We start from the raw sequence: 17,747 nt of genomic DNA, 5'->3' as shown, positions 1-17,747 counted from the left end.
ATGACACTATACATGAAGTCCTCTGCCTTGCGGGTGGAGGAGAGGGCCAGGCAATAGGGACAGTCTGGAGACAGCTGTCACTTCTACTAGGAGCCAATGATATGCAATGACAAGAAGGTGTTTGGCTCCTAGTTCTGTACGAGAAGGAAATGAGGCCAGAGATTGTTGTTTACACAAAACTGGGTCACGATTCAAGACTGTCCATACAGTCTACTGTGTTGTGACTGAAGCGATGTTGGGTTTGAAATGATCACACAGGTCAGGACTAAATTTATGAAAGCCCCTATGGCACAAGACTTCATACCAGCGTTGGTAGGTCTTGGTTTTATTTAACAACATTCATATCAGCTGACTTTCCTTCTAAGATGATTGCAAAGTATGATGCAAACGACACGGGGCTATTCATGTCCCTCCTCGTCTTAGAGCCAGACAGGCCTGTACAGGAACAAGTATGGTGAAGGAAGTCCAGTACCAAATTCACACTGGTTCCAATTACGTTCAGAAATCAGCAGACAATATTTAAGTCCACCATGTTGTGGGAAATGGCCTTCGTTGTCCTGACCTCTTCCGGCCAGGCGTAGCATTAGCCTAGTCACTGGGTGTTAATCTTTCCAGGACATGTCTCACCACATAGCTCACCAGCTAATTTGGACCATTTTCCGTTAGCTTGTACCAACAGCCAAAACACACATGAGCATCAGAAGAGAAATGACGAACAATGAAAAGCGTGGTGTTATGCTGGTGTTGCATCAGAATGAGTCCTATAAGATTATTGCAATAATGCACTTATCTGGCAGGACATGAGCGAGAGCAGCCTTTACTGCTCTGCTCTACAAAAAATGTCCAGGGGCATCATGGTGTGAGTGTAAATACTATTTTCAACAACACATGGACATTTTTAGAAGCATCCATAAAGCATCTCTAACAGAGGGTGAGTCTGTCAATCAGTCAGTCCTCATTACATATAGAACACAGTATATTAATCAAACATTAGGTTGCAAAAATTGGCACAAATATTCAATTAAATGCAAGGATGAACAATCAAGATTGTAGTGTTAGAAGGTCACATTCACACTGTCTTCATCTGTTTCATCAGAGATGCCTATTGCTAATAGTGTGAGATCTTAGGTACGACTCAAAAAATATCAAAGGTTATTGTCTGACCTCATACCTGTTCATGTTTATTAGTGTAATATCTTAAACATGGCTTGAGGGATTTCTTTTTTTTTCACTTTATCACAAACATTTAATTGAGTCGGAGATGAACAGGTTAGATTTTGGTGGCAGCGACACTGCAAAAATCAAAATCTTACCAAGTGTATTTTTCTCATTTCTAGTCAAAATATCTCACCACACTTAAAATGAGACATAATCACCCAAGAGATTTCTTGAAATAAGAATTTCAAGATTTTATTGTCTAAAAATAAGTTCTTACGTCTCACTGAAAAGTTACTCTTTAAGTGATTATGTCTCATTTTAAGTGTGATGAGATATTTTGACTAGAAATGAGGAAAAATACCCTTGGTAAGATTTAGATTTTTGCAGGGTAAAGGTCAAAAGAAAAGTTTGTCATGAGGTCTCAAAACAAATTTTTGATTATGATGCAAGTATAATGGACATATCTGATTAAATTTGCAGTTTTTTCATATCATAATGTTGTCAATTTCTCTTAATTTCATATTAAAGACAAATTTGACCAAATCCTCCAGGTCATATCAAGAGTCTAGTGCAGCATCTTTACTTTTACAGTTGCAAATAATTCAGCATTTAGCATTGAACTGTGCAATGAAAATTAAAGAATACAAGCAAAGTGCAATAAAAAGGTGTAATAAAACTGTAAAATATGGAGTAGTGTTTTGATATGTATCATGCAATCTCAATTTACATTCTATATTTCCCAATTTTACAATGTTCACATTGTGTTCATTTCAGATACAATTGAACTGACATTCAAGCAAAAGAAAATATTGGTTGTTTGGCAGCATTGTGTGTATTTATCACACTTATGTTTCAAGAAAATACTTATAAGATACTATACAACTATTCTCCCTGGGCTCCTTACCAAATCAAACAAGATATTATTTAAACAATCTACACTAGGTGAAATATCATAAGAAGAGTATTATATTATATACATATTAGTATCGCAAAGACAGACAGCAAGACATTTAAGTATTCCACTATTGACATTAACAATAATAAATGAAAATAAAATAACATTTGGACTAATTTCTTAGACAAATTAGTACCACATCAAAAACTAAGACTGACCAACAACAAAATATTAAAAATAAGTGACTGATATTTGGTGCAGTGGTATTAGTTTACAGTGTTTACACAATAAAAGCACCTTCATATCAAGAGCATATGTGAAATAAACTGACTTCCTCCTCCCATCAGTCTTTTTTCTGTTTAGATATATTTATTAAATTTCAAATACAGAACACATCATCAGTCTTTTTCGTAGCAGATAACACTGCAGAGTATGAGTTAAAATGAGGAAATAAATGACTGAAATATCCATCCATCCATTTTCTGGATCGCAAAGCTCCTGATGAGGTTTGCCAGGTGGAAGCCTATCCCAGCTATCTTTGGATGACGGTGGGGTACACCCTGGACGTATCACTGGTTCATCACATGGGTTGATTGAAATACATGATAAGTTAAATATATGATCATTCCAGGTTAGCGCAGTTGTAAACTGTTAACAGCACAGTTTTCTCTAAAGCATTTGTTATAGACCCCACAAAGGCATAGCTCAGGGGTGTCAAACTCATTTTAGTTCAGGGGCCACATTCAGTTAAATTTGATCTGAAGTGGGCTGAACCAGTAAAATAATTACATAGTAATATATAAATAATGTCAACTCCAAACTTTTCTCTATGTTTTAGAGCGAAAAAAGTAAATTTACATTATGAAAAGGTTTACATCTACAAACTATCCTTTCAAAAGATGTGAATAACATGAACAAACTGAAAAAATAAGTGTAATTTTAACAATATTCTGCCTCAGTTTATCATTTACACATATACACTAGAACTCACAGATCACAGTGAATCTACAAATACACAAAACATTGAGTAACAGGCAGAGTCTTGTTAAAATTGTACTTACTTCTCTGAAGAAATTTCAGGTTGTTCATATTTGTTCAGGTTATTCACATTTTTTGTGAAATTATACTTTGTTTCAGTGTAAATATATGAAAATATTTACATTTACAAAGAGAAAAATTTGGAGTTGTCATTATTTATATTTTTATTATGATAGTATTTTACTGAATCCTGCCCACTTGAGATTGAATTGTTCTGAATGTGGAACCTGAACTAAAATGATTGTAAATGTCTTAGTGTAGTTTTTGCATTTCACAAATTCATCCCAAGGGCTGGACTGGACCCTTCGGTGGGCTGCATTTGGCCCCATGTATGACACCTGTGGCATAGCTGGTATCATAATCTATCCTTTGTGTGTATTAAGTGAGAATACAGATATGTTGGCCTCCTTAAGAAGCATACCAAAATATCCCATTTTCTCTCATTTTCTCCTGAAATGATCCAGGCCACTTGATGCACAGAGGACAGAGGAGAACAGATCTGAGAGCCTGACAGTGGTTTGGGAGGACTGGATAACGGGTCGTGGTCTTGTCCTGGGTTTCTGAGTGGGTTTGGGGCTGAGGCAGAGGGCAGGGGTGCAGCTTGGCGCAGGGCTGCGGTGGGCTGTCAGGTTAGTCTGTGATGGATAGTCACTGATGGTAGAACGAGTACAAAGACGCCTGTGTTGGACTCAGGGGTACAGCCGGGAGGGGGTCTGCAGTGTGTCAGAGTCACTCATAACCCTCTGTCATCTTAACCCATTGTCAGCAGAACTAGAGAACTTTGTGTGTGTGTGTGTCTGTGTGTGTGTGTGTTTGGGACTATATGTAACGTCAGGCACACACTTGTGTTTTGTTTGAAGAAGAAGTCCCCACTCAGCATTTTGAAGTGAACACTTGAGATGCAGTAAATGAGAAAGTGCAGGGTGTTTATTTACTGCTTGCAGATACTGAAAATACTTTTATGCTGTGTTTACTAAGTGAAAAGTAAACCCAGTGAAAAAGCAAGGCCAACCAGATACAGATCAGATTAAACCAGGGGTGTCAAACTCCTTTTAGTTCAGGGGTCACATACAGCCCAATATGATCTCAAGTGAGCCAGACCAGTAAAATAATAGCATAATCACCTAAAAATAAGGACAACTCCAAATGTTCTTTTTATTTTAGTGCATTACAGTTATATTTACAATCTGTTTTTTCACAAAAAAATGGGAATAACCTGAACAAGCATGAACAACCTGAAATTTCTTCAGAAAAATGCGCTCAATTTGACCAATATTATGCCGTAACTTATCATTTATACATGTTTATGCATATTATTATCTGTGCATCTTAAATTGAAGTGGATCTACAAAGGCACAAAACATGTATTTATTAATTTACTTATTTATTTACTTATTTAAGGATCCCCATTAGTAATTACTATTCTTCTTGGGGTCCATTCCCAATATTAAAATATTATAATTTGTACATTTACAACATTAACAAATTAACATGGATTATACTGCAAAAATTTTAGTTTGGAATTTGAAGTTGTGATTATTTTTAAGTTATAATGCTATTATTTTACTGGTTTGATACATTTGATGTGTGAAATTGGGCTGAAATGAGTTTGACACCCTTGACTGTTAATGTTTTCAGTGTAATTTTTGCACTTCGTAAAGCCATTGCATGAGCCAGATTGGAATTATAAACACTAACTTTTATTCCTGCCTGATGAATCTCAAAAAATAAATAGTTAAACTGACATTATGTTTTATTTTATAATATCACATTTATATATGTAACTGAGTCAAGAATTTAGAAAGAGACATCTTTTATTTTGCTGTTAGGCTTGTAGGGTAGAAGGAAAAGTAATCTACTCCACAACAAGTCATCGCGTGCGCGTGTTTATGTTTATGTCTGTTTTCATGTTGGTGTGTGTGTCTGTGGACCTGGGATTGCCCTGTCACTGGTAACACTGTTCCACTTCTCCTCGGTGACAAGCAGCAGCACATTGCGGGACAGCTGAGCTGGAAGGAGGAGGGGTGAAGGATCAGCGCTCCTCACCCCAGGTTAGCCTCAAGATCATCATTGACCTGCAGAACTGTCATCTGAGCACAGGCAGGAAATCTCACATATGTAAGAGGAGAATAACACAACAACAGTGAAGGAGCATTGATTAAAGGTGGATAAACTAGGACACACAGCATGAGATACAATAACCAGCAAATGTCACAATTCAGTGGCATGTTTGTGGTGATGGCTCATTAAATAGGTAGGTTGTACTAATTACAGGGGAAAAAGATACATTTCTTTTTAATGTTTTCTGCTGGGGAACTTATTATCAGTAGTCGGCCTGAAACACACAATGTTTCAATGTTACACCACAGGGTTTAAAAGAAGAATGTGGAAGAAAAATAGGCAAAGGTTGGGAATTTTAAGAGCTTTTGTGGGAAATTGCTCAATTCGTCTCACTTTGTCAAAGCAAATAACATCTGACCATTTTTTAGACATAGTTTCACTGACTGGAATGAATACTTAAAATATTCCATCATGAGAACTTTTTAATCTGTATTTGTTGAATTGTATAATAACTTAATTTCAAGCCTGTTATGAACTTACTAAAGCCTTCTCCAAGTTGGCGAGCTATTACTTAAAATTCATTAACTGCAAATGTACCAACTGAACACTGTCTCCATTTAATCGACCAAATTACAAAATTACTTCCAGAAACACATTTACACAAGACCTTTTGAAAATAATTAGAAAAAGATGCCCCTGCAACCATTTCATGTCACCAGTTTAGTATTTCCCTTCCAGACACAGTTTTATAGCTCATTAATACATGATACGCTAAACTCACATCATTAAAGTCGGTGTTAACACACTATAAATTCCAGTTGAGCAAACTATGGTTCAACAAAGATAATGATTTCTCTTTAACTCATACTCGGTGCTGTCTCTGAACTACAGACTCATGGACAGTATTATTTCATTGTTAAGTGCTTTAGAGAGAGAACATGGTCACCATAGTGACAGCAACAGATGCCTGAGTCTGTCGCCACAGAGACTCTTTCCATACTGTCGCCATGATAACTGCGCCTATTACTGAATCCTTTGAAATCAGTTTTTCATACAGCACAACGCAGAGCTCTTCTGTTTCACATTATGGTTTCATATTATTATACAGGCCGGATGAAATTAACTGTGAAAGATGATGAAGTAGATGATAATCAGCACAACACAATCAAAGCAAATCTATCACCTGCTGGAACTACTCTATCAAATGAATGGTAGCCGTCAGGGTTGGTTACACTACGGTGTGCCACCATTTCTGTTGAGTAATGAACCTTACATAAGCCGCCGTGCTGTACCATTTGACTAATGCCGAAAGGTGACGTTACACCACTACGGCCCCACTAATCATTAGGAGAATACTCCCATTCATTCCTGTTCAGAATGAAGTGCCCCACCTGTGTTTTCACAGGGCTCTGGAGGCCTGGAGAAAGCTTTCTAAGTCAAGGGGGAAACAGTAGTTCTGTAGCCCAGCCATGCTGCTGCTCACTGGGGCTTTTATCACAGAGTAATCCCCTACAACAAACAGAATGGCCGGCATGTGCATACGCAGCTGTTGCAGTCTTAGTGCAAGTGGTGTCATGTTAAATCACAGGAATGGACTGAGCCCCTGAGCCATCCGCTGCCCTTCCCTTCACTGGCATCCCACTCACTGCAAGGCTCCAGCGCACAGACAACACACACATACCTACACACATAACACACTTCACACTAACATACTTCACAGCACATGGTAGACCTAAAGTTATTTACTGTAAATAACTGCTGCAAACAACCAGATGATTTCAGATATTCAAATAATGCTATGTATGATACTCAACGTATGACACTTTAAACAGGCTCACCCAATAGTTTTCATGTCTTACAGTAGGTTCTGTCTATGTTACTGTAAGTTAATCAGAGAGGTATCTGACACAGTAAAGCCTGGTCCTCACAACATCTATCCGCTTTAATTTGAGGGCAATTTACACCTAGATGCTGCTCGAGTGTAAACCACAATCAGAATAGTTTCTCCTGGAGAAGCACTATTTACATTGTGTAATTTCAGTGGATGGATGGTAGAGAAACTATGGCCTGATACCAGCCAGTCCAGCATTTCCATCAACATTGGCCTGCTGTGTTTAAAAGAAACTTTGACTTTGTGTCTCATCTTTCCCATAACTGTGATTCCTCGCATTTCTACTTTTATTTTGAAATTCTCTCCATCCTCGTGTCTTTTTCCGTCTCCCTATCTTTGTTTTTCTCTGGCTCCACTGACCTTCTCCCATGTCAGCAGTGGGACAAATTTAGCGGCCTGGTTTCTGGAGCGACCAAATAGCCGGACACAACAGAGAGAATGTGTGTGTCTGTAGTGTGTATCTTCACAGAGGTGAGAATTACAGGTCCTGGCCACAAAGATACAGATACCCAGACACAGTAGAGGGAAGCAAAGGGGGGTTCACAGGCTCAGGCTTGCCATCATGGAGGCATGCAGACAAAGGACACAGAAGAGTGACAAGAAAAATATCTATAAATGTACTTTACAATGGAGAGAACAAAAACACTGTGGTCACAAGAGCAATAAAAGGATAAAAACTGCTGAAAGTATTGGAGCAATGTTCAACGGGGCTTTTATCCTAAGTATTTTTTCCTCTAGGAAGTATTGCATACGCCATAGGGGATAAAAGAAGAATGTGTTAAGTTATTCTGGGATGTTGGGATGGAGGTACAGTCGCCATGGAAACATACAGATCCCCTACCACTCCCTTGGCCATGCCATTCTAGAGCTGCCAAGCTCTGGGTGCCATGTCACCAGGGGTGTTATGCCATTCTTCGTCTCTACACTCAGTGACGCGCCAGACGCCAGAGACAAAGTGGTATGCCATTCTTGAATTAGATGCATAGTGAAGGAAAGTGTTCTGGTATGGCGGTTACAAGCATTTAGTACAGTACTCTAGTACCAATCAAAAAGAGGATAGCAACACCCTTCTCCTTACCGTGTGGTGTCTCACCTGATATCGGACCTACCGTCAAAGCACTTTGTACCAACACATTTTTATTGGGCTGTTTAACCCATAAAGACCCAGTCCTACTTTTATGGCAGCTCCCAAATGAATTTGTTCTTTATTTAACCTTTCTTAAGTGATTTATCACTATTTATTATAATATTATGCTCTGTATTTTGTGCTTTTTTCTGTAATAATCATATATTTTCCTGTATTTAATTCATTGATCATGTAGCTGTTCACTAAAGCTCAGAGTAACGTTGAAGGTTATTAGATCAGAAACAGAAAACTGAAGTAAAAGTGACTTTTCAACAAAATCGATCATTAACTGAACATAAACCCAATGTGTCCATCCATTGTCATTGATCCAACTCCATGAGTTTTACTGGTGAATCAATGTTGTAGAAGATGACGGTGTTTCCACGGTAACTACCGAGTCTCTGAATGTCCAAATGGGTCATATCTGATGAGCATGAAAAGATAACAAACTGAATTTTACACCAATTATTTACATGTATTGATAGGATTAATGGATCAACAGGTATTAAATAGTTTAGATCAGTGGATGGTTTGTGTCTTTACGGGTTAAGGAATTTTATATGACAATTTACAAAATTACTCATATATTTCACTGAGAATATCTAGTTTGTTACATCAGTATTGGCTTTGACCTCACTGTTCATTTAAGTCTATTGTTCTTGACACTGCACTTCTTACATATTTCGTTGCTGTATGTTTCAGTGCACACATTATTTTTGTACTTTTATCTGTAGTATTCATGGTTTTTCATTCCCCTGCATTAAACTTTAATCCTTTTTTACTCCCTTTGCATTGTTTTTCAATGCATAAATGTAACTTCTGAATGACAAGAAAAATTGACGTGATGGAAAATTTCATATCAGTCTGATAATATGAAAATACCAAATCATTATTTCACATCAGTTTAAAGGATTGTTTCTGGGCCTTAGTGAAAGATGAAGCCACTAAATGCTTATTTTTGATGTTGAACTACCGCTCCAATTCTAAAAAGCTCTTTACAATGTAAATAAAAACAGGTCTCATACATCCATATTTTCTTCACAATAGAACATATCAAACATATCTCATTTAAACCTGAGAAAATTTACTATTATAAGAAAAAAAGGAAATTTAATGGCAGCAGCACATCTCAAAAATGTTGGGACGGGCCATGTTTGCTGCTTTTAATGTAAATTTTACACAACATTCTAAGTTTTTGGAATTGGTGTTGTATTTATACTGGTAAAAACATGACAAACACTTGCCAAACAATGGAAAAAACCCTAAAACATTTAGATGTGTCTAGAATATTAAAAACAATTCTAATCAGATATATTGGAAGTATTTCTTTAACATCAAAATACAGTATGTCTTCAAAAAGTTGAATAAAAAAAAGCTAAATAGTTGTGTGTTACAGTTTATATTCGTTTATTCAATTACTGAACCGTGAAATAAATCCTAAAGATAAAGCTAAAAATTAATGTTACGAGAATTATAAAGGTTTAACATTATATTGCACTACATTACATTTTTAATCAGCACTGTGTGTTTGTTGTGGAAAAATAGCTATTGTTTTAACATTATTACTGACTAAATATGTCCGTTTTATTCCGAGTAGTGGATGCTTTGTAAGAAGAGCATCACACGGTACTTTCCATTAAAAAAAATAGACTAGACTAGATCAGTATCTAAATAACACCCTGGGGTAAAACAGTCACAGTTACAGTAGATACCAGCAGTGTTACATGTGCTGCTTAGAGCCGGGTGTCTGTCCCACTTCTACACAGGAGGACAAAAATAAGGCGGACACGAGTAAGCACAAGAACAGTGAGTAAGCAGAGGAAAGACGCAGGTGCTGGAACCCAGTCGAGGAAGAGAGGACACATGACAGCTGGCCCGTCATAAAAAGACTTATTATTCCTCAGCCAAAACACCCTCACCCCACCAGTGGGTACTACACATCAATTGTCGCTCTGGTTAGAAAGTGAACAAAATGAAACAAATAACCAAAGACTCTATCTTTACAAAACGTGATTTTATTGGACATGTGCGGAAAAAAAACTACATTATCTGTACCATATTTGTCCACATTGTAGTTTTATTGTCTATAATTGTCAATTCAAACCAGCACCACTGGGATGACTCTGTAATATGCCATTTTCTTATGAGGTCTGTATCTACTATACCTTTGTCAGGTTGCACAAAGATAATACCACAGGCTACAGTTATCTTTATAGTTTTGTATAGCTAATATAGCTGTCACACCAGCCCAGTGCTGGTTCAAGTCACAACAGGAGGCATGCTCTATAAGTGTATTACATGGACTACTGGTACTGTACAACTTCTGGTGGTACCAGATTATATTATATAGAGACTTCTCCACCTGCTGGCAGAAACATTAAGCGCGCGTGAAAAGTACACCAAAGAACTACGATATTCCCTCTAGGCCAAGCAGAGCTGAGTTACGGTATAATGCCTACTGTCACTGAATATAGTGTCACTCCTACTGCAGACACTGTAGCATATACTGAATTAGTAGACAGCTCACATACTGCGTTAAAGGAAACAAGGAAGTCCAGCAATACAATCTTCAAACAAAAGAACTATCAAACAAAGACATAGAAATTCACTATAATGGCAGTGTAACGCTTCAATTAATCCCCAAACTCAATAGTACAGTCATTTCCACTGAGGGTACATTCTTAGCTACTTTAGCAAAAAAAAAAAAAAAAAGCTGTTGAATGTAACAAGTGCAGTTTTAGTCTGCTTCATCAGAGATGGTAATCTGAACAATTACAACTGAATCATAAATAAATTAAATACAAATATATACAATTTTTTTTTACTTATGTTCAGGAAGGGAGGTAAATCATTTCTTCCTGAAGAAAAGCATTAAAATATTAACCAGCAAATATATGGTGTAATTTACTGCAGGAGTATCTGTCATTAAAAGCTTGGCAATAGTACACATTTGTTCCATATCAACATCAAAATATAAGTCGAAAAGAAAGTCTGAGTAAGTACTTCAGCTGTGCATTCACAAGCAGGCTTCTATTCTGCTTCTTAAAATACTATGCAGAGAAAAGCACATCTGTATATTATAGAACATTCACTTATGCTCAGAAAATGCATTTAAAAAAAGTTTTGTAGCTGCGGCTGTTCAAAAATTAGGGTTTACAACATGCCTACTCTTCCTTCAATGATTATATTTATAATCCAAAAATGAAAAACGAAAAAAGATCTGCAAAAATCTCACAAAAATGTTGTTGGATTAAGATAGTGATTAGTCCATTTTAGCCTAAGTGATTAAAATGGAGGAAAAAAAAAACAAGACAAACAAAAGGAAGCATTGCATGTTCTTGACTGGAGCCATTTAACAAATGAAATGCAAAAACCAGTAAGAACCCACCTTAATGAAATGAAACCATAGGCTCACATGAGCAGGCTACTCTACCATGGCCTCCAATAAATAAATAAATACTCCTGCTCTTATTCTTGATCCCTTGTTATATGTGGCACTGCAACAAAAAAAACTGCTTTACAAAATCTGAGGCTTCTTTAAACAATACTTCAGAGGCAGTGAGAAGTAAAACAAACCATTCAACCATAAGCTAGCATCACCAGGTGTGATACTTTGTGTGAAATTGTTAAAGTTAGGTGGTAAGGTGCATGTTTTGTAGGTGTCTTAAGAGCAGAGACTGAATACCCAACTGCATGCAGCTGTATGGTCAAATTCACTTAAAAATACAAAATATTTATACATTAGATTCTGAGGAGCTAATATGTGTGAGTGTGCGCTCGTATTTTTAGAGAATGAATATCTTAATAACTTTTTGAATAATTTTTCCACATCCTGGGCAAGGAGCTTGGAACTTGTGAAGTCTTCGGGCACATGGGAAGCAGGTTAGCAGGTGAGCTGTACGTCCGTGTATTATATTCCCATTACGTGGACGCACTCGACAGAGCTTGCAAGGCTCCAACAGCGCCTCAGGCCGAACTTCAACTTCCATGTCCAGATTTTCTTGACTCTCGCCCCCTGAGAGCTGCTCATCCTTGTGAAAGGCAGACAGCCGAGGCCCCTTGCCCTTCCCTGTAACCATAGTGGGCAGTGGTCTGTCAGCTGTGGAGTGGGAGGGCAGGATAACTGGGTCAGACACCGTCCTGCTACAATCTGGGACATCAATGCCTGTGTCGCTGTCATCTTCCTCATCATGGGTGGTGAGAGAACTGCATGCTGGGATGTCAGGAACAGAAAGGGAATGGGCAAGTCGTGGGACATCTTTGTACCAGTTCTTCCTTAGTGCCCAGCAGCGAACACAGTACCTCTGTAGAGGTGTGTTAAACTTCCGGCACTCTGTGCATTGCCATGCATCCTAAGGGCAACAGACATAATGACAAATGTGTGACTTAAGACATTTTAATTAAGTACAACATCGGCATTCAGCGAATAGTACAGACCTGCGTGGAGATCTCTGTATCAGTATCATCACTCAAGCACTGTGAGTCTTCATCTGGCTCTTCCTGCATCTGGTTAAATAAAAAACTAAGCTTCATTATCAGTGATAACAAGCAGCGTCACTGTTAAAGAATATTTTCCACAATTTGCAACACTGAATAAAGACCAATGACTCGTACCTCTCGATCTGCCTTCTCTTCCTTCCCTCCTCCATCATCATCATCTGGTGGAGCTTCTCCTTCTCCTCCACTCCCTTCCTCCAGAGCAGCCTCTTTCATCTCCACGCTTACCTGCTCACTCTCACCCTCCGTCAAGAACCACAGGTCATCTGTGGTGTCGGACACAATGGCTGTGTCTTCTTCCTGTGCAGGAGACAGCTGACACATCAGTGAGACCACTACTGTTAAAATCCAGTTTATGATATTTACAAATAAGTGAATAAAGGTTAAGTGTTTCAAGCCTAAACAGTGTCCAGACTGGCTTTGACCCAGCTTTGACATGATGTTACAATATTGACGACAAAAAAAGTTTTCTTACTTGGTTTGTGTGGATGTCGGTAGAGCCATTACTCCTACGGCTGTAGTTACTACGGAGATTACCCAGAAACCACCAAGGCAGGCCAGACAGGTCCCACTCATCCAGAGTAACATCTAGCTTGGGCCGTTTGCAAGCTGATCGTGGCAGACCTTCAAGGGAGTCTGAGAAGATGTTGATGATGAGGTTGCGGTGCTCAGCTTTGACTAAATTCTCAGATACAGCATAATAATGGCTTAAAACACTTTTGGATAAAAAAAAAGGTTTACCATCATCTGGCTCCCGTGGTCGTCTTTGGGAGGGGGTCTGCAGGAGAGGCCCATCACTGCCAGCCTCTACACCTGCTTTGACTACACCTCCACATACCTACAGATGAGGAAGTGTGAAGGAATAAAATTAGAATGAGGAGCCATAACTGCGTACTTGGAGGACTCACAGCTCCTTTTCAAGATGGCCTTTGCGTATGGGGTAGTGGTTCAGGGAACAAGGGGCTGGGAAATTAGGGTATGGGCCAGTGGGGAGGGATGTCACAACAATTTTAAGGATATCTGGGGCACTGAAAAATGGTGCATCCACAGACAAGGACAGGTACTGAAAGGGCAGGGGTACCAATTAACAACAATAAAAAATACATGCAGTAAAGTTTTGAAATATCTAGTAAAGTTCTAATGTTGCATAGGCAGACTTCAAAGTAATTTATTCTGAGACATGTTTCAAGTTTAAATACTTATATAAAAAAACTGCAAGCAAGGTGTGCGTAATGGAAAAATGACTCTAGATAGAGAATAAACATTTGTAGACCTTTTTACGAAGATGGATAAAAAACTGTAAGATAAACAACCTAAAAATATATCTAAAGTTCATTACTCGGGAGTAATTAAGTAGATTAAAAGGTTTTATTGAATAGCAAATCTTAGTTTGATTAGAGCTAAAAACTGATTTTACCATGGAAAAGATTTAGTAAATTTGTCATATGATGATTAAAGAAAGACAAAAATCTGACTGGTCAATAATGTGAGGATACAGCACATGCTACAAGGTGAAATCTGGAAGTATTTAGACGGAAGGGTGTAGGAACACAGGGATAGGTGAAGAGGTTTAGGGTATTCGTCAGGCCCATGGCTGGATCAGGAGCTGCGATCCCCCAGTTTGGAGCAGAGAAGAGAACTCTGAGACAGACAGAGACAGTGACTCTGCCCCCCATCCACTGGGTGGAGCTGGTGGAATCTCACACAGAGTGAATAAAAAAACCACCACACCAAACCAAGGATGGGGTTGTACAGAGACGGTGCCACTCTGTACAGATTCCCACCAATGAAGGCAGCAGCCCTCACCTCCCTCCTCATTACACACAAACCAACAGGGGTTCATTTTATGTACGAAACCCATTTTGTGTGCGCTGGCACAACATCAACACCTACTGCTCTCAGTTTAACACCAACTATTTTGCATCATTTATTATGAAAGCAGGGTTGCACAAAGTGCCATGACGATGCCATTTCTTCATTCACAAGAGTTGTGTGTATTGAGGTGAGACAGGCCGGGGGTCTGTTTCTTCAGAGCACCATGTTTCAGCTTTACCTGACCACGATCCTCCACTCCGCCCTCTACACATTCACGGCCCACAGAAAGATTCTCTGCAGCGTCTGCATTTCAGATAAGACAGTAACAGAAACAGGACATCCCTACCCTTTAATTATGACATAACACACTCTCTCACTAAGGCCTTCCTCTGTCCCTTTGTAGGACAAATAGGAAAATTACGTCCAACGCTCATCTCCCACATCCTCAGGAGATGCATCGAAGAAGTAAAGCTGGTATTGTCATATGTAAAAATGTGAGCTGAATACAATACTCCCAGGCATCTTCACTTCAATACATTTCATGTTTAAGATGCAACTAAATAAGAGCGAATTCTTAAAACACAAAGGGAAGAGGAAAGAAAACAGTTAAATAACAACACATCACATACAATTTCCCACATTCATTGTTTCTGAACTATAGCCCTCAGTAAAATCAAAACAAAACATACTTTCAGGAGAAAATATACAGAATATTACTAAATGTTCACATGACTTACCAAGCACAACCAAATACTTCTTGAGCATTTCATACACAGGGCTGTAAAAAGAGAACAACTTTTTAGCATTGTCTGGTCCTTCATATGTTTCAGAATATGTTGCAATGATATTATAGCATAAAACTTATTATTTTTTAATATCAAGTTTGAGGCATGTACCAACCTTGGATTTTTGACAGAGAAGCTCTCAACTTCCAGCAGCTCACCCAAAGGGTCATCCTGGCAATGGACTATGTGCTGCCTCTGCTTGTCATAAAGTTGTTTTCCCATGATGTACTGGCCCAAATAGTGCATCACCTACAGAAACCACAAGACATTAGCTATCACAAGGTACACTCAGAGCACATCTTTCCTTTCTGCCTGACATGCTCTACCTTCCACCTAGCAGCTCACCTCTTTGAGAGTGAAGACTTCCTGCTGGGCTCCAGCAACACGCAGAATCTGCAGGAGAGGGGCTTTGGGTTGCACCTAAAAACGTACATTACCAGCGTTTGGAATCAGAGCAGTTATATAATGCAATGTGGGCAGTGTACATGTAAAAACACAGTGTTTTAATAAAATAAAAGTTTATGTTTAGTTGTACCCGATTCCCCTCCCCAGGGAGCGTTCTGCATGATGAGTTTGATGGCGGAGGCTGGGTTGACAGGGAGTTCATCGTAAACAAACGATGTCTGAAACACAAAATTTGAGCAGGTCATATAAAGTCTGAAGTGCAGATCTGGTCAGCTGATACCATATGCCAAATGTTAATACTGACATGCACGGGGCCAACGCTAATAATATAGTCATAGTATTTATTAAATAACATAGCATACACATACATGACTATGTATGTGTATGAGGCCTGTCTAGTTAATCCACTTAAAATTTATTCATCTCCACTGGTGTGAATTCAGCAGACTGCAACACTGTCCTGACGGAGGAGTTAACGTTTCACTTCTCCATTCCTTTCCCTTAGCGCGACAGCCCTTATTGTCTTCAAAAATCGGGTTCAGTGTGGCGACAAAGATGAGCTAACGCTGGGTTAATAAATAATGCACATATAGTCGTGACTGCACTAATTCGACGATTGTTAGTCCAAGGTGTTTGCTAAGTTTAGCAGGTGGAAAAACTGGCCAATACTGACAACTAGCAAACGTGTTAACCAACGTCACACGGGAGCTAATGTTAGCTAACTAGCTAACCAAGCTAACCAGTTCCTGAACAATACGTTTAGTGAACAACGCCTTACCGGGATAGGTTGACATTACATCAATGCTGCTACATTGTCCCGCGAATACAGTTACCTGAACAGCTTAAATATTTCTAAGGATACTAGGAGTCACAAATATTTGTGTTCCCAACAGTCGCGAACTCTAACTGACAGGTAGCTAGACAATTAGCTAAACTACACATTCAAAATGATATGTCTGAACAACTTCCGGAAGCAAAACTCCATCAATGAAGAGTGTGGCACCCCCTATTGTTCAAAAAGGTGCACTGGCGATTTTTCTTTTCTTTTCTTTTCTTTTCTTTTCTTTTCCACCCACTTTTTCTTCTCATTCATTTAACCTGATCTTTCTAAAATTCCCTAGGATCGATCTGATTACCAACCACATGGCCTTAGTGTGATCACATCAGAATTCATGTGTTTTAAATCATTCAGTCTTGAGATTCTTCATAACTGCACTGTACTCATAGCAGTTCAAATGAGTGAATGGACATGTCCAGCCGTAAAATTAAATTTACGCATGAATGCACAAATAACATAAAATTAAACACATCATGTATAATAATAAACCCAACAGGGACTATTGCACAATGATTGTGTAATAATACAATTATTCACTTATTTACATGTCTCTGTCCCTCTGTAAGACTGTTGAATGATATTGGTACTGCTGTGTGACTGACTGACTGACTGACAGATAGATAGAGCAGTGATTCTTGCATATGGATCCCTGGGGGCATGTTCTGATTGACATCATGCTTATCCTGTCAGTCTCTTTTTTTGTTTGTTTGTTGGTGGGTGGAAAGAAAGTCTAGGAGAGCCTGTGAATACTTGTAACACCGCTGCTTTTTTTTTTGCATGCAGCTTATTTCAGGATAGTGATGAGTTCATGCTGGAACCTAATATTATCAAAAAATAATCAGAGCGTCCAAACAAAAGATTCAGATCAGAGCAATAATTCTGAAATATCCACTGATGTAGTCACTGGTAATACCAAATACTTTTCATATGTTCATGGAATAATAACATATTAAATCTGTTTATCAAATATATTATAACAGTACTTATATTTTAATGTTAAGATGCATTTTTAACATATGATCAACCTCATTTTCCCTTTTTTGACAATAAAGTATTTCTTTTGTAGAAATTAGGCTTCAACCACACACATAATCTACTGTAAAAGGGATTCCTTATTTCTTTCATGATTAATAAATTCTATTTAATAGATGCAAACATTGTATTAATTTTAAAAAAAAAACATTTGTACTACAGAATAGTTTAATACAGAGAAAATCATCTCTAATACTCTAAAAACA

The 17,747-nt window shown here is 38.3% G+C and overlaps 1 protein-coding gene across 3 annotated transcripts; it reads right to left on the bottom strand.

Annotated features, from left to right (window-relative positions):
- Positions 1-10,164: 10,164 nt before the first annotated feature.
- Positions 10,165-16,634, bottom strand: mdm4 (MDM4 regulator of p53). 3 transcript variants are annotated; one of them, XM_030133572.1, is made up of 11 exons: positions 16,450-16,634; positions 15,802-15,889; positions 15,612-15,686; positions 15,382-15,515; positions 15,219-15,259; positions 14,720-14,784; positions 13,408-13,504; positions 13,142-13,302; positions 12,784-12,981; positions 12,607-12,675; positions 10,165-12,521 (listed from the first exon to the last, which is right to left on the bottom strand). In XM_030133572.1, the coding sequence occupies exons 2-11, from the start codon at positions 15,871-15,873 to the stop codon at positions 11,955-11,957; spliced, it is 1,479 nt and encodes a 492-aa protein (XP_029989432.1). In that variant the 5' UTR covers positions 15,874-15,889; positions 16,450-16,634; the 3' UTR covers positions 10,165-11,954. The 3 variants fall into 3 exon arrangements, with proteins under 3 accessions (XP_029989432.1, XP_029989433.1, XP_029989434.1); XM_030133573.1 differs by having other exon boundaries at positions 12,784-12,966; positions 16,450-16,633; XM_030133574.1 differs by lacking the exons at positions 14,720-14,784; positions 15,802-15,889; positions 16,450-16,634.
- Between the last annotated feature and the right edge of the window lie 1,113 nt (positions 16,635-17,747).

The sequence above is a fragment of the Sphaeramia orbicularis genome, chromosome 5 (assembly GCF_902148855.1).
Source record: "Sphaeramia orbicularis chromosome 5, fSphaOr1.1, whole genome shotgun sequence".
NCBI classification, from domain to species: domain Eukaryota; kingdom Metazoa; phylum Chordata; class Actinopteri; order Kurtiformes; family Apogonidae; genus Sphaeramia; species Sphaeramia orbicularis.
The sequence above is the reverse complement of the archived record's forward strand: the minus strand, read 5'-3'. Positions and strand labels throughout refer to the sequence as shown.

What these genes read in the sequence shown, in the direction of transcription:
- mdm4 (XM_030133572.1), bottom strand. Translation starts at nt 15,873, where the DNA reads ATGAACTCCCTGTCAACCCAGCCTCCGCCATCAAACTCATCATGCAGA. An exon ending in AAGTCTTCACTCTCAAAGAG is followed by an intron (nt 15,516 to 15,611) that starts GTGAGCTGCTAG and finishes TGGTTTCTGTAG; the next exon opens with GTGATGCACTATTTGGGCCA. An exon ending in GAGTGGAGGATCGTGGTCAG is followed by an intron (nt 13,505 to 14,719) that starts GTAAAGCTGAAA and finishes CCTCATCTGTAG; the next exon opens with GTATGTGGAGGTGTAGTCAA.